We start from the raw sequence: 22,960 nt of genomic DNA on the forward strand, positions 1-22,960 counted from the left end.
ATGTCCTGAAGCATGAAGGCATACTGTCCCCAGAGGAGGGGGGGAGAAAGAGTGCCTTTGTTCTTGTTCACTGCCTCAGTAATTTTATTAAAAACAACGCAAAATAACTCTGGAAGTTATTCAGTAATTAAAGTTGTAATTAACTGTCCTCTAAGAGCACTCCAGAGGAGTAAACAGCTTAATGCAAGGCAGCATCCTAGGGGTAGGATGCCAGACCTGCCAGTTGATGCTTCTTTCCTAGGACCCAGTACATAAATTTGCTATAAGCACTGCTAGACTTGCAGAGTGGTCCAAAAGGTTTAAGTTTGATATGCAGCCGATGCAGTTTGCTCAAGAAAATGGGATTTCTCTAAATGCATTTCCATACATCTTCCTATTCTGTTTCTTTATGCATAGTTGATCACTTTAATGGAAACATTATCTTTCTGTTACACTTACTACAAAAATGCAACAGAATTACCTTTACCAAACAGGTAGTAGATCCTGAGAGCTATAAAGGTGACACTTCTGCTATGTCTTGGATCATCTCTACTATCTACAGGGAAAACTTAGAAGTAAATGAAGCTATTGCAGAGCAGGCCATTATGCCGGATCAAAACAACCAATTTAGATGACAGTGTTTTTTTCCTGTAGCTTTCAGTTTCCTTTTAGTGCCTTTTTTGTTGTTGTTAAATAAAAGTATCTTATATCTACATACTTCATATTTGCTACAAACAATCCTGCCAGTGCCATAGCCCATATATCTGGATATTCATAGAGTATATATAAACATTTTTTTCACAAACTCAAACTATACTTAACCTGGAAGGTGGAGTATTTTCAGCAAAGCTTTTTAAAGCGTTCAGTTTTAAACCAGGTTTAACCTACAGAGACATGGAACAGAGTCCTCTGTTTTGAATTTACTGTTTTAAAATCCTCAGGTTATCAAAAGAGTTAGGGATACATCTGCTGCAAGAAAGCAGTCCTACACCGTAGCATTTAGTTGCTATAGGAACATGGGGATCCTGGTTATTCCAATTACACCACGCTGCAGCCAAATAAAGGTGTCAGAAAAATAGGTAGGTACATACCCAAAACAATGAGCTCTAATAAAGTGCTCTTCATCAACATTTCACTTAAATGCAAGTGTGTGAAATTGTGATACCATCTTACATATGGTTTCTATAGATAAAGTACAATTTTTGCTTTCAAAAAATTCTTTGGAATTCTTCAGATTTTAGAGAATTTGACAGCTGCTCTCACAGGTGAGCAGCAGGTAGCAGCTACTCACCCCATAGAACCAGATGAGCAGAAGTGCATTTGGGTGTTGGGAGAAATCAGCACTATAGATGTTTGTGTCACTTCTCTGTTTCTACAATAGCTCTTCTCAATCTGTATTTCATCTTCAAAAATTAAGGGATCATCTAACCTGGGATGCGATAATCCTACAAAGGCCTGAAATTATTGTACCTTCGCCAATCAAGCAATGGAGAAGTGGCATGCAAGTTGTAAGCAGCTAGACAGGGACGAGCAGTGGCAGTCTGTCCTGTGATAGGATCAGGACGTACAAGCTGAGAAATGCCCAGAGGAAGCGTTTATAGACACACAGCTCTGCATTCACTTCAGGCTAAACACCAGCTCTTCAAAGCACACTTGACATATGCGAACACTTGACTGAGCAGGAATACAAAAGGTGTATGAGTGAATATAATCTTTAAAAGAAAACGCTTTACAATGTATAGAACTGATTAAATTTATATAGTGGAAGTAATGGCGTGAGTTCAGGCTGTCGACCAGTTTCTATCATCACTGTATCATGTTACATTGTTATCTACCGTGCTGCACCAGATAAGGAAATCTGAATTAAAAAAACATCGAGTCAGACTGGGTGGCTGGATAAAGCTAAACATGAAACAGGATTGAAAGACAGATGGATGCAGTCTGCTGTAGAGTTGTCAGGGTACCAGAGAAGCCTGGAGGATTACTTGCCACTGGTACAAATGGATGCTTGAGGGACCAGCAGCATCCCGTTACCATTCCCAGCTCGCTCTGAACAAGCCCCTCCTGAGCTAAGAGCAGCCCAGCGTGGCACTGACTGCAGAGGAGCCTTAATGAGAGCTGGAGCAAAGCAGCCAGCATCAGCCCCGGCAGAGCCAGCTATTTTGCCCCTAGCTGATGCTCAGGTGTTTCCCTGCGTCACGTCCATATACCAGAAGGAGCACCAAACACAGCTAAGAACTGTAATAATGCTGCAACGTACGGGCATTTTGTTATCTTGGGATTCTGAATTTTGACTAGTATCAAAGTCATTATAAAAGCTGATCTACTCTTCCAACACAGATGATTCTGTGATACTGTCTTCAAGCATAAAGAGACAAGACTCAATCATCGAGAACTTGTTTTCCAGTTTGCAAAAATTTTAAGTCAAACTCAGCCACATGTACTGTTTTTGCAAATCACTGAAGTTGCCTGATGCTCTGAGATCTCAATAAAACCTTGTACTGTCCCGTGACTATTACTTTGCAAGGTTGTGGTGTGCTCCTGTTCTCAAACCGCAGCACACTCCACAGATGTGTATGTTATAATGTACAGCAAAAACCTCATCAAATAATCCTTCTCGTTTGCATAAATCATCCTTAAACAACTTCAACACTATTCCAATGATTTTATTGCAAAAATGCATGTTGAGCACTCTCAAAGTTAGCATTGAGAGCTTCTAGACCCTGCCTGCACTGCTGGCACACCACTAGTGATGGTCATAAAGTCACTGAACAACTGAAACGCTGACGAGGAACGGTAGCTGACAAGTTGTGTGTTGCTGCCTTACAGTTCCAGCAAATCTTTGTTTTTAAAACCACTACAGTGCTAAAGCAGCTCATGAAGCTGTCCCAGTTTATTGGCAAGCTAACGAAGCTCATTTGACTAACAAATGGCAACTGAAAAAGCATCTGCTCGGTGACCTACTTCCACGGTTGTGCTGATAGCGCCGGCTGGCCAGCAGCGTGAGTGCTGAGGTTCAGAGCAGCTCCTGGATCAAACCCGTCGCTCACCCAGCTCCGCAGTGCTGCAGGCTGTGCTGCTCACACTGCCCCTAATTAGTGGAAAGCCCCAAACGCACCTTGAATATTTATAGCTGATCACCGCGCAGGATGGCCGACCATGGTTTTTAATAATAATTTTAAAACCTTTTTAGTAGACTGAGATCATTGCAAAGCAGCACTATGTGATCCCATCTCATAGTAATACATGGTTTCTGTTTGGCATTTACCAGCCTTTCTTAATAATGTTCTGTGGGGGTGATCAGAAACATCGCTAGGGAAGATCAGCTCTCCAACTGAGAGCAAGTTCCAGTCCCTAAAATACTGTTGTTTACAAGCAGACATCCCCCTCTGTAGAGTGCCAAAAAAAACACGGTTTGCAAAACCACCACTCCACAGCAATAATCCTGTTACCACTTCCCTGATTTGTCAGTTTTAATTCACTTCTTACACTCCATTGGAAGCAAAAAGAAAGTTTCTAGAAAAACAGGCCAGTGCTGATACCAATTATGAAGTCTGAAGAGCAGACAGCAGGACAATGGAAAATACCTTTGTATTTAATTCAGATGCAACAGAAAGGCATTTGAGAAAGTAGGTGGTAGGAGTGAGGTTTGTCACCAAAGCCATTAAAGATAAATGACCGAAGCCTTTTGGCCACAAGTATAAAACATTAAATTCATCTGAATTTCTGTATCAAAAACCTAAAAGCTGTTTCTAGCCATTTTCCTGAATCCAAGTAAAGCAGCACACGCTGATCCACTCCAACAGCATATGCTAGCATTCTGCTCTGGAAAGCTGTCAGCAACAGTTGATTGTTGGCACTTGAAACCACCAGACAAAACCAGTGGCAACCCCTACAACCAACCGTACATGCTGCTGGGAAGAGGATAAAACTGACATGCCTGTATGCATTAAAAATGTATTACAAACTGACAACCAGCATCTGAATATTTCATTTTAGTTTTTAACCTAAGAATAGTGGGGCCTTGTGATTGAGAAGTGAATTCAGAAGTGCCTAAAAGAGACAGTGAAGTATGGAGCTCTTTATTAAGGCTCTGCATTTATATACTTAAGATCATAAAATTTTAATTGAGTTTGAGACTTAAGGACTTGCAACCATTTCATTTTAGCAATTCTTGAATCTCTTTCCAGTGTTTGTTTTGGGAGTACTTTTAAGAAAGCTGGTATTGGCCAAAACAACCCTTTTGTGCAATGAAACTCATCAGTGTCTTTTAAAACACCAAGAATATTCAGTGCAGAACAAGAAAATACGTACACGTGTAATGGTACCATAAGACTTCATTTCCAACTATGCTCTCTAAGAGGCTCTTTGGTTCAGAAAGAAAGAACAGAAAAGCATGGACCTACAAGTTTAAAATATTAATCCAATTCCTTGTCCTTCTTACACAGAAAGGGGTTACCAGTTTCCTATTTTCTCCATTAAAAGCTTCTATAGGATTTCTTAGTAGTAGCACTATCCGAACACACACCGTGGTAGTAGTGCAATGGGAAGGCACCAATACAAGCAGTCTTTGGCCCTACAGCTTTGCTACAGCCTACACACCAGAAACTATTTCAAGTGAAAAGTAAGGTTAAAAGAAATGAAGCTATCAGAGAACATGCACAAAATCTAACAATGATTTTACTTAAGCTTTTACTAAGATATTTCTGGTGATAGGCAGCAGTCATACAAACACTTACGAACATTAATGTCAAAAGTTTTCATCAACTTTTAGTTTCAGTTTTTCCAAAATCTTTCTCTTGAAGTACTGCATTTGACTATTTAACTTTTCATTAGAGAGTTCAAGTTAAAGCTTTAGAAACCTGTAACAAGCTCCCATTACACCTGACATTTATGGTGCTATCATTCAGAAGATTCAAGATATTAAAAAATGAGTCAATTACCAAACCAGGTCAATACATTCAGGAAGTTAGCAGCTGAACCAAAGGCAAAGGTGCCCTCGAGTGGCCGTTTTAAATGCACACAATACACAGGGAAATAACTTAAATCAGGGGGACTACTCCATACTCTTTTGGCAGGTTTTAAGTTTGGCTACTAGGTGTGTTTCTCATTGTCTTTATTACTGCACATCTCCAACACACATTGAAAAAACAATTTCAAAGCAGTAGCAATCACTGAGTCCTAGCAGATATGCACACACAACTGCTTACCACTTTTTAGTATTTCAAGAGTAGATCTCTTTAAAAGAAGTATAAGAATGTTAACATACTATTATTAACGCTTATCTCTGAATCCTTGCAGAAGTTCCTCAGGCTAACTGCGATGGCTTTTTGCCAGTAAAACATTTCTGCCATTCACAGCTGTAGCTGCTGGACGCTATGGAGAACAGACGCAATGCCCCACGTTTCACAAAACACAGCAGTCGGTGGCTTTTCAAAGAACCCAGTACTGCTGTGCAGCCACTATTTTGAACAGGTTTGTCTCTCCTCCATTCCTTTAGAGTGCTTGCATCTCATTTCAGGAATACAGCAAAGCTTGTGCAAAACCTGCCTGTAGTTCTTTTAGTATGTGTGCAGAAATACAGACACTCAGAACATTTACATCACATAGAGACTCAATGATCTGGAAGTTTGTTTTGCTAGTATTTGACTTCAGTGCAAAATACATATTTTTTCCCAACCTCACGAGCATCCATACCTATGGCTGCCCATGTTTCTTTAGGTTACTTAGCTTCTCTTTAGGTATCTATCCTCTTGGGATGTTACAGAGTCAACATGTCTTGATTAAAGGCTGACACTGGATGAACAGAACAGATGCTTTTAATCTCTTACTGGAGCACTCTCCATTTCCCCTGTCCAACCCAACAGATGTTTCTGCATTTGTTCCGGGGAAAAGAGCTCTCTTCGGTGAGAGCTTCCCAACACTTCACAACAAAACCTTTTTTCCTCCGGAGTGGCAATGCCTGCTCCGCTGCACACCAGGATCGTTTACATTTTCATGACTGACATTGAACTGGCAACTCAATCACTACCGATTTCGGCTTTGGCAGAGTTTTTGTCCACATGGACATAGGAAGTTGTAGCTAGGCAATTCACCTGTGTTAACTACTCCTCAAATGAAAGTCCTTTATTCCTTATGGAAAAGGGGAAAGCAAGACACCACACGTGACTACTGCTGGGAATGCAGCTGCACACAGAAAATTCACACCTTGGCCTCTCCAAACTATTTGCTTAACCACTGCTGGGCGATGTCCAGCTCAAGGCCAGGCACTAGTTTTATGCCCAGGTGTTGACGCTGGGGTCAGTATCACTGAACGTTTTCATCGATGACCTACACAGTGGGACAGTCCATCACCAGCAGCTCTGCAGAAGAGGACCTGGAGGTCCTGGTGAACAAGCTGGGCAGGTGTCAGCAACGCATCCAATTCTGGGCTCCCCAGCATAAGACAGACATGGGCTGACAGGAGCAAGTCAAGAGCTGCTAAGGTGATTAAAGGACTGGAGCATCTTTCAGGCAAAGAGAGGCTTAGCGAGTTGGGACTGTTCAGTCTGGAGGACAGAGAGCTAATGAGGAGGGAGAAATATAAGCAATGTGTACAAATACCCAGTGGCGGAGAACAAAGATGACTGAGGCAAACAGCTGCTCTGCAATTCTGTAGTTTAACTCATTCTAACAGCACGATCTTGCAAAATAGTTTTATCCCTGCCCTCAAGTCATTATCATATTGTGTTTTTGTGCTTCCTCATGTTTAGCATATTTCAAAGATGCTTTGTATCACTTGATTCACACATTTTCCATTTTGGAAAAACATTAAAAACAGCAGGGAGGTGGTGAAGTCACTGTCCCTGGGGGTGTTTAAGGAAAGGTTGGATGTGGTGCTTAGGGACATGGTTTAGTGGGTGACACAGGGATGGTTGGACCAGGTGATCTTGGAGGGCTTTTCCAGCCGTAATGATTCTGTGATTATGGTTCTTGTAATATTGGGAGCGGAGCTGTTTTGATTTTTAAGCCACCAGTAACCTCTCCCCAAGCCAATGACTCTGAATGCTGCTCATTGCTCATTACTATAAAGCAATTGTTCACCCATTCTATCATACCCCAATTTCTCCATCTTAAATTGCCCATGCGGTATATTTTAAATCCATAATAAATTTACAACACTAATCTCCTTTAAGATAACTTTCTGGAAAATGTGTTACCACATTCTTTAAATTCACATCACATTTTATCCAGTTGCCTGATTTCAAATCTCTTAAATTATACACAGCATCTTAAAGCATGGAAAATGTAGGCCCATTATTCTTTTCTTCCCATGAACTTAAGAGTTACGTAGAACTTCTGCTGCATACATAATTCACACCCTTTCTAAAATGTATAAACTTTGTTTATTATTCTGAGTATCATCAGTACATGATAATATATTCACACTACACGTAGTGTGAATAAGTTGTACCAGTTCATTATTTCCCCGAGGCTGAAAGTATCTGGAGGGAGCTTAAGCTGATTTACCATCCACCCTTACAGGGCAGTTTCCATAGGCATTCCGAGAAGTCATGCTGTTTCTTCTTATATACTTTTATTAAAAACTGCAGAGATACTTGTGTTAATAGCTACACCACTCATCTTTATACACAACCAACACAGTGACCTCACTGCTTCTTTTCCTTGTTACTCATATGGCATAAGGGTCTCTGCATTTGATATAAACAAACGTTTAAACAAGCTTGTCTTTTCATAGTTTTTATTTTATATCAAAGAGAGGTGCTATTTTTGTTGTTGTTGTTAGGAAATAGGATGGCTTCAAACTTGATCTCCCAAACCTCTGTGCAACTTGAATAATTTCTCCTGGCCACTGCGTCTAAGAACCTGGCCTCATTATCAGCTTTCCTGCCACCTTACCAGGTGTACAGCTTTGATTACAAGTATTTGGAGCTCAATACAGAGATCATCAGTTGAGATGAATGCTCTGTTCAGAAAAAGCTTTCAAAAAGATTTTGCAGATGCAGAACGCCTTTTGCCTCTTTCCAGAGTGAACAAGTAACTTCTGCTGAAGACGAGACAAGCTACCCTTTGAGCACTTCACATTGTTGGGTATAATCACAGCACTGAATCATTCCACTTGTGACCAAAAATCAGGCAGCAACTCATGCCCGAGCACAGACACCAATCAACGCTCTTTCAGGAGCTCTGTTCAGACCTTTAGCAAGCCCAGGGCTCTGACTTTTCACAACACCTTCCCTTCAACGAGAGCGAATTCCACCCACTACTGCCACCTCAGACATCATTCCACATAGTGGTGACAAACCTACTAAAGGCTAGGCAGAAATTATATATGAATATTAAGTACAGCAGCAGCTTTGGTATCAGCTAAATTGTTTAGCAATGATAGAAACACAACACGCATTCATATTCCTATACAACTAGGAACCACCTACCTATTATTCGAGCAGATAATGCATATCTATTTCTTAGGATAACAGTATGGAGGGGAAGCAATCGAGTCTTAGTTTTCACGTTTAGTTATTACAGTTACTAATATTCTAAGTCTAATCTCTGAACTTCTTCCAGGCTAGAAATTGATCTCTAAAAGCACTCTCCCCATTTCCAGTTCTGTTTTCAAGTACTTTGTCTTCAGTTGGTTAGAGAATTAAGGGAAAGAAACAAGGCCAAAAAGTGCACTTGACAAATAAGGGCTTTGTCTTGATAGTCACAAAAATGAGTTAATACTTGGAAATGTGCTCTACTTCACTGAGAAAACTGGCCTAACATTTGTTGTGATGTTCTGAAGAGATTCCTGAGAACACTCCTCAGCCTGCATTCAAACTAAGCTGCTCCAGTTGCAAACCAATCTGCTTTCAGCGCCATACAAGTGTTTCAAAAGAATCAAAAATTATGATAGTTCAACTAAAAATACCATTAGCTGTAAATACACTGTTTTCTTTTTTTCAGCCTCTATCCTAAGTTTTATTGATGAACTGCATACAACCCATTTTCAACTCATTGAACATCTTACATCATCAGGCGGCGTTACAAAGCCTACGGCAAATGTTGTTTCTGCAATACAGAGAACAAATTTCATACGAGCTGGGAAAAAGAACCCGACCTCAAAGTCGAGAATAGCTGTATCTGCCACAGCTTCAACAATGAAAATATCACCAGAAGAAATTTATAATAATAATAATAATCGCCTTGCACAATCACATAGGCTGGACAACTACAGGCTGCATCTGGAAGTCTTAACAACCGAAGTTTCTTTTTCTGGCTCTTCATCACTGCCTGCATCCACGGCTTTCTTGGAAGTAGCAGGAAGTGGTATGAGGAAGTAAGAGAATATTAAATAATCCAGAAAGATATCAATATGTACCAGAAAAAAAATAAGAATAATAAAAGAGTATAGTCAAAAATACAGAAACAGAAGAATTATCTGCACTTGTACTAAAGTCTGGTGGGAGGAATACAGTAGAAAAGCCCAACCAGAAAAAAAAAAAAAAAAAAAAAAAAAAAAAAGACTGAAAATCAAGGGAATTAAAACAGTCAGCTGCCTTCTCTGTATGGTATTTTTCCCATTTAGGAACCCCCTTTCATACCCAACTTTAGAGCTATGTAAGTATGCTCTGCTGTAACAGGGAACAGCCCTCAAAAATAGTAAGGCAGTTTATTCTCCTAAAAATAATGACAGTTTTATACTACGTTCTCTTGGAATACGCCGTGTCTCTGACTAGGCTTACATCTGCTCCACTTCTATTTACTGCAACAAGTCTGGCAAAGTCCTCCAAGTCATTAATTTAAGCAGACAAGTTCAGATTTTTGTGGAAAGGTGTTTGTGTAACTGTAAGCTGTGCTCGTCTAAGAGCGCTCCAGGAAAAAATAAAAGAGCATAAAGAGTTTAATGAGAGCCTACAGCAAACAACAGATTTACTAAGCAACAGTCTTTACAACTGAAGGAGAAACCACTCTGCATGCTTTACCCTTCATGTCTCGGATTGTTCTGTACAGCAACACCACAGGATGAGTACAGAAGGATTTGCCTTTGCTTTGTAGTGAAACTCAGGTGCAAGTCTGAAGTGGAATGATATTCTTGAACAGCTTCATATCAGCACCCACCTGAGGAAGAGCTTTAACATGCAAAATTACCTCACACCACCTGACCTCTGGTAAGTATCTGTAGTTAATTACAGAAGCGATGCAAGCCCTCAGTTGCTGTGTACAAGCTTTTGGGGTAAATCAAGTCGAATACCACAGCACAGTGCACAGCAAGTTGTTCACATGACTGTCTTAGATGCATCACATTCATAAAGACCCCGATCCTTTGGCTATGTGAAGTTTGTTTTAACAGATTCCACATTGCACGTGGCATCCTTTACAGCTTACATATTGCTCAAAAACTTGGGGGCTTGGCAGAAAAGACTTAGGTGGACAGTATTATGTTGGAAGTATTTTAAATTAGTCAAATTGTTAACAATTACTGCTGCTCTCAAAGTGATTATTCAATAAGCAAAAAAAGTTCCTGCGGTTAGCAATGTCAAATCCGACAGTATTCATACAAAGATAACATATTCCTAAGTAACATAATCAGCTTCACTTGTTTCTATTTGTATTATTCCTCAAGTTTTAGAATTCAAACATGAAGTCCTGCATGTTTCAAATTTCCATCACAACAAAGCAAACCAGGAAGGCAGCCGGTCAGATGGACGCTCGGCTTCCTTAAGCAACTGGCCTTTCGAAATCTTGACAAACCAAGGTCTCACCACAGTAGGGCTATGAAGTATTTCCTGAGAAAGGAAGTGGTAATCTTTTATACTAGCGTGACTAATTAATGTTGAAAGAGAAATATGATGGGCACCGGCCTGAGAAATCCTACTTCTGTCACAGGCTATGCTGCTTACATGGAATATGCATTGATAATAAGGATACATTTTTCTGAATACAATAAATACCATACAGCTGTCTTGACAATTTAGTCTCAGTCAGAATCCTACAACTGTATCTAGACATTTACAGAGCATTACAACAGTAACGATTCCTCAAAGAGCTGACACACATTAAGTTACTCTGAAATTCCCAGTCTTTGGGCTGGCTCAATGATAATTGCTTTTGCAAATGAAAACCACCTGCCTTAAAGGATTCCTGAGGATTATGTCTCCCTAAACTACACCTTAACTTCAAAAAAAGATGCTCTTGCTTATAAAGCTTGAATTGAATTTGGCTGTGTGGAGCTTACAGAAGTTACTGCCTCCTTCCATGCTTGTTGGTCATACCTTGCCCTCTGAGCAGATGCCTGAAAAAGCAGGAAAGGAAAAAAGGAAAAAAAAAAACCTCAGTTGTGCAAACTCAGCACCATGTCATATGCACCCAGTCTATCTGAGGATGCTTCCATGGGGCACAAAAAATAAAACAGTTTGCCTCATAGCAGGCTTATTTATTCATAGTTTTGTTGTTCTTGTTTTCCACCGATCAGAATAAAACAAAGTCAAATAGTGCAACATTAGCAGAAGCTAAACAGAAAAAAAATATATACATATATGAGAAGAGTCATTAAATTTTTCATATTTGCTTATTTTTGGCCTGCGTGTTTGATGGCAGTACAAGTCTGGCCACTAGAGAAATTTGTTCTTATAGTCAGGGTCTCTCAAAACTCAATTTAGTACTACACCAGTCTTCTTGTCAGAAAAAACACCTCATGTAATTAACATTTTGATACAAGAATCCTGATAACCACAGCAGCAAGAAGGGAGCCCTGACACTTAGACTCCTGACTCCACCAGACAGAATACATTAACACAGACACTGTGCTGTTAACAAACTTGAAAAGCTTCTGATCTTGCCAAAACTTATCTTTGAAAAATTGTGTATGGTTTTGAACAGATTCTCTTAAAATGTACAATTTTTACGCTGCTTGAAGCTTTTATCACAAGCACCTTTAACGGTGAATCAAATCCAGGGAAGTCCCTTGAAGTTTTAAACACCACTTCAGCAAAATCACTTGATTAAGGAAAGCAGCCCTGAAGGTCTAGCTAACCGATTTTTGCACTTGTTTTACCTGCTCAAACCCAGAAGGGGCTCCTTGTACCAGATGACAATACACATATGCATCTCCAAATTAAACTGTTCACAACCAACAGCTCCTGAGACTGATACTGATAAAAGGCTCTCCAGGAGGAGAAAAGAAGCGCATCAGACATGCAGAATATGAAGGCCCACCTTCAGTTCACCTTTTCTTCCTCTTCCCTGTCAGTCCAAAAGCCCACAAAGAGGTGATCACAGAATACCAGGCACACAAACAGAAGCGTGCACAAGCTGGACTGGGATCAGAGCCAAGCAGAGCAACTGAAAACAAGCAGCAGACCAGGATGACAGGCACTGCACTAGTTCAGTGAATCTGTGTACTTTTAGGACTTTGATACTACAGTAGCAAAAAATTGCCTACCTCAAACCCAATGTCTGATGGCCCTGAAGAAACGCAGGTAAATGTGAGTGTGCAGGATTTGTCTGTTTGTTAAAGTATTTCATAATCAGATTTTGGTCCTAATCAGAAAAATGACGCAATTTATACTAGTCAAGGAAAGAAAAGTCCAGGTAGGAAGAAATAAAATGCTGTTCCCTACTCAGCAGTAACGTGAATCTCTCCAGCTTACCTGGGTTCTATTCTCAATGCTATGTTAAAAACGATTTATATTAGTTTGCAGTATTACAAGCAAAATCTGATTACTCATTCAAATCTACTAAAGCAGCAGTAGACTACTATACCAGACACCTAGGCTTTGTGCTTAAAAGTACGTTGCGAGTCTTTTGAGCTTTTTATACTAGTTTCAACTGATTGTTGCTATTTTCTACTTTGTAATTAAAATAACAGAGGTAGCTAACAGTAATTCAAGAGGTAAAATATAAATTGTGGTTTAAGTGAAGCGACTTTTCCCCTACTGCAATAATGCTTGATGAAATTCACTTCTCTGATTTCCACAGTTTTCTAAATTTTCTAAAATAAGAACATCTTTTGAAGATCCATTTTTGAAACGGCAAAGGCAGCATAAATTCACAGTCTACTCCCATCCTTAGGCTCATTTTGACAAAGTTCACTGCCTGGTCAGATGGACTAGTAAGTTTTTTTTTGTGTTAGGCCATACTTAAATAATGTAGATATACGGGAGTTTAAGCATACATATACCTATACAAAAATTGAGATGTATAAACTAGATTGTACACCCCATGAACTGCTTTATCAAGAAAACAAATGAATTCTGAACTTCAGGAAGGACTGACATTCTCAAAACTGCTTTGCAAGGAAATCTCTCACCAGCTTACACTGGTGAATGTATGACTATTTCATTTTTTATTGGCTTATTACTCATTTGCTATTACAGTGCACCTCACTGGAAGCAAGGTTCTAGCATTTTGGCAGAGCAACAAAACCCTCATAAAAGGGACCCAAAACACCTTAGGACCTCTCATCAAGATATTACAGAGAAAGAGGAAAACCAAAGTACGCAGGAACAGTAATTCTGTTTTATTTCTATGACAGAAAAAGATACTCAGAAAGGACTCAAAAGTATACTGTTAAAGAACTATCCATTACTGAAAGAACAAAACACAATATAAAAGGCTTGAAGAAAGTTATTACGATCCACCAGTTTGCTGTTAAAAATGCAATAGACAATGCATGTTGTACTTACAGAATCTAGGAACAGATTTCAACAGATAAAAGAAAGCATTTAGCTCTGTATCAAAAAGTTTTCTACTGTGAAAGACATTTTAACGTGTGTAACGTTTTCTACATTTCTCTCATATAGCTCTCAAGTAAGAAAAGTGACACAATTATTGGTGAAACTGTTTACTTACATTGAAGGTGTTTACTGCATTTTTATCATAATACTTCTTCTTTTCATACTTGTCCCTGATGAAGAATTCCACGGCTCTGGAAACAGCTAGATTAAGGAAAATACGCATTCCGATAAATAGCAACAGTAAGTTAAATGGCTGACAGGTTATTCAAATTAAAGAACTGCAGATTTTGTTCCAAACCATTTTGTCATTTTAAAACAATGGAACAGAAACTACTCTGCACAGATCAATTGCTATTGTATTGTCCAAAAAGAGCTGCTTTTTACTGCAGAAAAGTAGTCATTTTCACCTCTTAATGAAGTATCAGAAAGATATACTAGAAGTAACCCAGCGTTCCACAGTTACGATATTTGCACTTTGTATTTATAAGCTGCAGAACTGTAGCACTGCAAATACTTGCAAAGGTACTCGCAGTAAATACAGTAAATAATTAAAGGATCATTTATCATCGTAACTTGGAAAAAACGCTCTCTCTTCAGAAAAAAAGGTGAGATGTATGTTCTTGTTTCTTGATTTGCACAAATTCTAGCATGCATCAAAAGCTGATCATAAAAAGTCCTCTGGGATCAGCAAGTCCTCTATAAGAATATTCCACTACAACAAACATCTCTGTGGAAGGGAAAGAAAACTAAAGCAGTGATAAAAAGGTATTGAACCACAGGTGGAAATAACAGCAAGCATCCTAACAAGGAAGACCAGAACAGACAACTTGCTAGCTCAAACACAGGAAGGACAATAGTTATTTTCTTCAAGTATTATCTCAGCTTAATAAAGCAGCTCATCCAAAGCAGAGTAAATACTTGAATTTTAGTAAAGCTGACTCTCTGGTATCTATAGAATAAATTTTAAATTTTTACTTATCTATTTGGCAATATGATTATCCATTCAGAAATCAAGATTTCAGCTGTGAAAGCTGAGGTTCATTGCATCTTTAATTCCCGTACCATTTTTTCCTCAATCAAGGGAAAGGTACCTTAGTTCCCAGTACTCTTTTGTATCTCTTAAGATTAGCACTGAGCTCAGAGCACTCAGTTACTTCCTTTCACACATCAAGTTTTATATTCAACAATAATACTTAGTTTCAAAGGCATGCAAGTGTCACCCAAACACTTGCCTCATAAAAAAGCTGCAAAAAGAAAACATTACTTTCTTTCTCTTTTCAAATGTATCTACATTCTAAAGGGTATCTTGAGCTCTTTAAAATATTACTTCCAAGCTATACATATGTTGTTCTTTATACATACCAAACACTCAGAAGTTTTTAGATTTCAGAAGGTTTACTTTTTCAGGATGCTATTACACTGGGGCATGAACTGGTGCATTTTGAAAGATACCACTTTATTCAAGATAACCCACGTTAATGTATGCCAAGTTTTGAACGATGTCTTATGTCAGGAACCCACCGTGTCCTTGTTAGCAGAGTACTTTAATGCAACCTCAACAGATGCCAAAACTGTTTTAAGAGACAAGTAAAACAAAGGGGGGAAATTAATTTACTCTTAGAACAAAACCGCTTTCAAACAGTAAACTAATGTTCACATCAAGAAGATCCTCAAAGCCAGCTTCCAGGCCAGAGGACCCCTGTCAGGTACAAGAGAAAATGAAAATGCTCAGAAAGGTCAGTCTTGTGATCGGGTCTTGTGATTGGGGGACCTTTATCAGGAGACTTTGGGCAGATTCCAACCCTGCAAGCTTCTCCATTTCTCCATTCAACTACCCAGAAAGTAGAAGAATGTACATTATAGTGCTACAAGAAATTAAACGCTAAGATAAAATGATATATAAAAAAACGATCACTGTAAGGCAAAGGGTTTTCACAGCTCATCCAAAAGCTGCTTCAGAATATTAAGAATATTCACAACCAGAATACTTTCGAGACCATAATGATTTTGTACTGATACAAAAGGTCAAAAAGATGGCCAAAAAGTTCATATCACAGCAGTTATTACCAACGTCGAGCAGCTAAGAAGCTGCCAAAATTGAGGGAGAAGAGAATTAAAACAGAAAACAGTCATCATTTTTCCTAGCACTGTATTTTTAATGAGAGGACATATGCAATTAAATAAATTCAGTTTACCAATTCAACCAGTTAGAAACTGACAAAAGACTATATAATTATCTCGAGGTGTACACTGACTTTTGATTAAGTTTTAACCTAAGTATTACAGCTGGGACACTACAGTACTATGTGGTTCCAGTTGTGTTTTTTTTTTGTTTTTTTGTTTTTTTCCCTTAAACTTATGTACATATAATGCAAAACCTACTGGAATGTCAAGAAACACATTTTTTTTTCCCCAAGTGCTCATTAAAATGAAGAGTGTTACCCTTCAAAAAAATCTTCAGCACATTACATATCAAGCATAGTATCTAATAAACAGAAGAACCAAGATCACTTTGGGATATAGAAAAAGAAAATTCAGTTCCAATTACAGCTAAGTCAGTTTATCAGCCTCTATAGCCTGTGTCAGGTTAAGAGAGCTGGGAAAAGATTCAGCTCACTTAACAGTAAGTGTTTAGTATCTCATTACAGTTAAGAGTTCCAATAAGATCAGGTGAAGCAAATCCTACCTGCGGAGTGCCATCAGTAAATCAGAGGCTAATACAAACCTAGGTTAATGCTACTATAAATTATCCAAAGGATTCAGTACATTCCAGAAAGCTAATTTTTGAGTAAAGCCATCCCATCAGTGGCAGACAATTTTTCCTCCAACCCTCCCCTTCCAGGTACCTGGTGACAAACAGGCACCAACACAAATGGCAGCTCTCAGAGATGTTTGGTTTATTCAGATATTCCCATACTTATCATCTATGCTCACGTAGTCCATAGACTGCACACACTCGAACTTCAGAAAACTAAACTATACTTAATCTAGAGGAAGAAATCTGTACTTCACTTTCCATAGGATCCAATGACTTATTTTTCTCTATTGTTCAGCTCATTATTTCCTGTTCAAATGCTTCTAACTTCAGCTGGCAGTTATTCAAGATAGGGACAGAATCAAGAGCTCTTTGGTATCACTCTTAACTTCTTACATACATGGACTTTATGAAGTCACTTCTTTTGACAGTAAAAATAAATGGGGCTTGCCAAATCTCATTACAAAGTAGATTTGCTATAACCGAAGTAATTTAAACCTTTTCTGAACCGTACCCAACTTCCACTGCTACTTCTTACACAACAGTATCAACAAAATAACAAGATGTCAAAAGCAGATTTTTGTTGAAATAGTACTAATTTCTATATAGCATTTAAAGTCATTTCAATGTGAAAGCTAAAGCAAAAAGGATACTGATCTGTTTGAGGTCTTCTAAAGTTCTCTGGGAGGTTAGCTTCATAGAGTAGTCTTGCTTTAGTATTTCCCATTTCCTGCATGCACTAAGGAAAAGTGATAGAAAACAGTTAGTTCTTGACCATTTATACTTCAAATCATGATGGTCAGAATGCTAAAGGTGTGCTTAAATGATGCTGTAGGTTTTGAAGAACTCAGATGTCCCAAATTTATAGCACTTAACAAGCTTCAGCTTCTCAAACTCATTCAGCATAATAAAGATTCATGTGAACATGAGTATTTCTGATCCCTTGCTCTAGTAATTCAAGTTGTGTACCAAGATTATATATAAAAAAAAAAAGGTTTAAATAATACATTAGGTATTTGTGAATAGATTGTAGCTGACTACAATCTGTTCAATCCTATGGAATGAAACCTACAAAATTGCTTGCAATATCTATAAAGGACACAGTCTCTTTACAATGAATCAGAAGAGCTAGAGAGTACATTCAATATTTTATTTATACAGAAACACATTTGAAAGATTTGAGGATAAAGGAAAGTAGAATAAATACTCTTAAGTACACCTCCTCAAAACTGGAGGCATCTTTCTTTGATTCTGTAGCTTTTCTGTGCACATAGGGATATTAAGTTACCTTGCCAGACAGTTAAAGTTGCCCTTAAACATTTGAAAATCACAGTAGCTCTCCTGTCTCTGTACTTTGACTGTAAAACATTCATGATAAACTCAATCATTCAAAAAGGATTCCTTGAATTCCTTCCAATTTGAAAACATTCTAATATTTTACCTGTATTTGTTCTGGTGTCCACTGGTCCAGGTTGACAGATTTGACCCTTGATATATGGACCCCAAGATTTCGATGTATTCCAGCACATCTGATGCAAATGAAAACACCAGTGTTCCAGGAAGCCCATCTTGGACCTAAAGGAAATAGGGAAATACATGAGTTATTCTCAAAATTCCATATACTGTGACAATCTTCTTTGGCATGACTCTGTTCTCTCCAATTAAAAGCCACCTAAGACACGCACCTGTACCAAACTTGAAATAAAATGCAGAGCAATCATATATGAATGCACCAAATCCTTTGATACCTCACATATGCAACAGTAGCGTACAAGCTTTTGGGGAATGATTATACAGAGATTTACACAGCCAAATGATCAAAATACCCAAGACAAAGTACAGTAGAAAATGAAATATGTTCAGTCCCCTTGATGCCTGAACTACTTAACGAGGTGCCATTCACAGCCCGATGAATTTTCCTATAGAATCAAGATGATTTATGAACTTTATCACTGTTAATGCAGCTGAGAAACATGTTGACACAGACCTAATATACATTGACCTGAAATCTCACAGACACTTGGGATATTTGGGACTGCAGTAACTTCGAGTCAAATGCCCTTTAATGTTCTCTCTAACGTTTTTATAAATGATCTGGATGCAGGACTCAAACCCATACTAAGTAGGTTCACAGATGATACTGAACTGGGAGGAACTGTTGACTTTCTTGAGGGTGGAGATGCCTTGCAGAGAGATCTTGAGACAAATTAGAGGGCTGGGCAATCATCAAGCACCTGAAGTTGAATGAGAGCAAGTCCAAGTGTCCAATTCTGCAGCTGGATGAGAGAGCAGCCCTGCAGAAAGGGATCTGGGGGGTTCTGGTCAACAGCAAACTGAATGCGGGTCAGCAGCGTGCCCTGGAAGCCAAAAGGGCCAACCATGTCCTGGGGTGATTCCATGACTCTCACTTATGTTGTTTTACTCCAACTCTGAACACTGCCAGTATTAAAGGCAGTGTTTTAAACTCCATCTAGTTCTGAACTCTACACAATTAAAGCGATCAAATAATTAACACCCAGAAGCAAAGAAGACACACATTGAAGAGCCGGAGCTTGTTTGGAGCAATCACTTTCCCTTCTGTAGGACAGATGGGCACCCAGCCCATTACCGTAACTGCAGCAGTTTGCATTACAACACTGACACGCTGTTAGCACATACACAGGGCCCTGGCTTTACTGCGAGAGGTGTTCCTCTTACTAGCTACAGCAGGAGTAGCCACTCTGCTTTTAATTTGTCTTGCTCATGACCTTAACAAGTCAGACCCCTGATGTCCAGCGCTTGACCTTTAAGACCAAAGTGATTAAGGTGACTGGCAGTTTTACAAAGAAGTGCTACGATGATAAAATTAGATTTCAGGGGTCAGGAGAGCTAACCATTACTCACTGAAACTAACCCTGCACAAACTACACTTCTACAGAAGTACTCACCAGGTACGAACTAACAGTCAAACTATTTGCGATATACATCTGAAAAGAGCTCAAAAGCTAGCAGCCTCCTGACCTGCCGTTCTCCCCATAAAATACTCCATACACAAAGCACCCTATTCAGTCAGTCCATACAGTGCATAGGGTGTGCAGGCTGCTAGCATCCAGAAACCAAGTTTCAGCTGAAATTATGCACCATATGCACCAGATGAAACATATTACAAATACTCCATTGTGGTTAACGTACCTTAGCTTGTGCAGCTGCTGAATGTAGCCAAGATGGTTTAAAACAACTACAGCAAGGTCTTGTGCACCCAACAGCTTGTCCAGTTTTAGGTCACCTATCTAGTTTATTCCTCAGATTTCTCTCAGTTATAGTCCCCATATACATCAACAGGGCAAGACTGGGATGAGGTTTCAACATGACCAAAATCTATTTTAACAAACGAGGAGGGAGACTGCTAACTTGGTAGTTTAATAGCTTAGCTTAGAATTGCTAACAAACAGTAAGATCATAATACGTAACAGCTATTCTTCTCCTGGAGAGGAATGGTTTTGTTTTTTTCCCAGAAGCTCAAAGTTCATTAATTTTTACTTATTTCTGAATAACTCAGGGAAATAAAACTTCACTGAGCAACGGAGTAACAAACTAAGCAGTGGCATAACACTAATAAACCTGAGGCCAGACCAAAATGCATATATGTAATCCCTGAATTTATTTCAGACTAATGACAATGTGCAGTATTAAATATTTCAAATAAGAAGTAATTAATACAAATCAATTGTGTCACAGTAAGCAGTAGAAAAGAGAAGTTTTAAAATAATTTGTCTGTATGGGCACCAAAACGCTTGCTGTACGTGCAGTAGGGCAGTCTGAACAAAAAGAACCACTCCGACTGTGTGCTTTATGCCACTGAGCTTTGCTCAACTTTGCCAGAAAGTTGGCAGCCTGCAAACCTTTCCGTGTCAGAGACGTTCAAGGTTAAATTGTACTGATTCAATAAACAATTCACAAATTTAGAAAAGTAAGCTAGCTTATCTGCTGTACATATTCTGCTACTGACATAAGAAAACAGGCGTTTGGCTTCAGCAATGGAGACTGAACATTAGGAAAGTCGATGACTGCTAATTGATGTTATCTAAAACACCTCCACATGGCAGTAACAAAGATACCTCACCTCTCAAGAACACCAACTCCAGCTGGCCAACATTAGCAGGAAATGTTGTCTGGTACGAGTTTTAACACAATAGTTAATTTTACTCTTTTGAAAGCCATTTAATACAAGCTTCTTACTAGAATGGCTGGGCTGAACTTCACCAACTTGCTATGCTGCTGCTATCAGGGTACCATTTCTGATACCAAATCCACTTCAAATAACTTCTGCCATTTAAGATACAGTTAACTGCTTCAAAATATCTTCCGCCTCTTTCATCACGGGCTAAAGACAATGCAGGTAGAAAAGCCACAAGGCTTTTAGTGCAATGTGCTTATGGTGGCCCCTTCCAGCAGTCCATGAAGCCTCTCAAACACTATCTGGGTACACCCAGGAAAACACTTCACTAATCCAAAGGCAGACTGCTGCTTCAAAGATGAGAACTATTTGTTTCATTTAAACTTTTCCTCTTCTATGTTGTCTCCTGATTAGACTTAAGTTTACCTTTCAGTTCTTACTAGGTAGTTAGGTAAGGCCAGCTGCTACCTGCTATTTTCTAAGACAAGGTTTTGAATGCACTAGGTTATTCTTGTGAACATTTGGCAGTCTTTGTTAGGACAGTCTGACATTAGCAATTAACCATTACAATAACCAGTACCAAATACAACCACACGTGGTTTATCGTGCAGATTTAGTTGTGTTTGTAGCTGCCATTCAGTTACCTTCTGAAGAAGCAGAACGGGGACAAAATTTCAATTTGAAATTTAAGCTTCACAAACTTCATAAAACCCAGACAGGAACTTGTATTTGCGATGTTACACATTCACATAAATTAATTTGGATTCCTGGATGCTAACTGGAGAAAAGCAAACGACGTTTCCCCGGGGCTGGCTGTGGCTGGGCCAGCCAGCTTTCTCTGGGCCACATCCTGCACTGTGCCACTGCACCCAGCAGGAAAAGCCCCAGGAGAGGAGGAGAAAGAGGGGACAGATGTGGTTATGGGGCCCTGCCTTCCAGGAAGCAGCCAGACAGCTGCCTGCCGATGGGAAGCACTGAATGAACTCCTCGGTTTCCCTTGTGCACAGGGCTTTTTCCTTTCCTTATTCAGCTGCCACTGTCTCAACCCTCAAGTCTGTTCGCCCTCCTGTTTTCTCCCCATTTCACAGGAGAGGGGAGTGAGAGCTCGGGTGCACATTTGGCTGGTCACCGGGGTCAGCCACAGCCAGATTCACTGGCATCCAGGAATGGGGTCAGGTTGGGATCAGAAACTAGAATTTAACCAGATGCACAGAAACACCACTGACTGCGACGTACTTAAAGTATTTAAGTAGTCTTTTATTAGAGACCATTTGGACTTTTAGAATGAAATTAGTACAGCCACAGGGCTCCACATTGCCCAACACGTCTCAAGTGTTCTTGCTAGAAATTGCCAAGTAACTTGGGAATTTCAGAAACAAACTGGGGAGCCTTTCCCCCCCCCTTTTCCAGTAAACATCCATGCCCCTACAGTTACTGCACAAAACTTCTCCCTACTTGCAAAAACATCCACAGCTCCCAAAAGATGAGAATATTTCAACATCAGAATTCAGCTGCTTTAAACCTAAGCAATAAAGCGCCTGAAAGCCACCGACAATTTTAAACACAAATCTTCACATAAGTTGATTTTCATCCAATTTTTAAGCTGCTGAAGTGATCTGTCTTCACACAACACATATTCTAAGATGATTTCAAAGTATGAATTTTGTGAAAAATAGCCATCATTTTCATGTGTTTTTCTGTTGAACCAGATGCTTTCCCTGAACAGGTTTCAAAGATCTTCCCACTTTTCCCTTTCCAGGGCATGATTTCTGATGGTATGTTTCTCCTCCGTGTTACTTAAACTGGACGAGTTCCAGCGCCTTACACGAGGTACTGCGGGCTGAGGTCCATCAGCTCCTGCAGGTCCAAAGTCGAAGTACAGCTACACGCTTAGCCAAGGCTAGGGCAGGAGCACTTCCCACACAGATATATTAAAAAAAAAATAAAATCTAGAAGGAAAAAAGGCAAATATTACAGGTAACAGAGCACTAATTCCTGTGCATCTCAAAATAGTCCACAGCAAACTTCTCCAGGCCAGCATCATCCGTGTCTTCTGCCAGACTCCGGCTCCGTGGCTCTTCCCTTTGCTCCAATGTCACCGACTATGAGTACGCTGCTCTGCCTCCAAAGAGCACAGCTGGCTGACAGACTGTATTTGTCAAATAACTGGCTCCATCTTGTGGAATAGAGAATTAACTGCAAGGAGATTTACACAGCTGATGGTCACCAGCCAGTTCCTGAAGTCACTTCTTCTGCCAAAGCTTTACCAAAGGCTGGGTGGCTGCACCACGTCAGCGTGCTCGTGCAGTGCTCTCTCCACGACCTCCCCACACAATTTGGGCCGTGTAA

At 39.5% G+C, this 22,960-nt stretch overlaps 1 protein-coding gene across 2 annotated transcripts in view; it reads right to left on the reverse strand.

The window, feature by feature from the left end:
* SMAP1 (small ArfGAP 1) overlaps positions 1–22,960 on the reverse strand; it is an 83,241-nt gene that overhangs the window by 48,119 nt on the left and 12,162 nt on the right. For both annotated transcript variants that reach the window (XM_084515957.1, XM_084515958.1), the window contains exons 2-4: positions 17,897–18,030; positions 17,109–17,194; positions 13,816–13,891 (exon numbers count right to left, since the gene is read on the reverse strand). In XM_084515957.1, coding sequence (XP_084372083.1) covers positions 13,816–13,891; positions 17,109–17,194; positions 17,897–18,030 — 296 coding nt within the window. The remainder of the gene's footprint in view (positions 1–13,815; positions 13,892–17,108; positions 17,195–17,896; positions 18,031–22,960) is intronic.

This window comes from Aythya ferina (genome assembly GCF_964211825.1).
Source record: "Aythya ferina genome assembly, chromosome: 3".
NCBI lineage: Eukaryota > Metazoa > Chordata > Aves > Anseriformes > Anatidae > Aythya > Aythya ferina.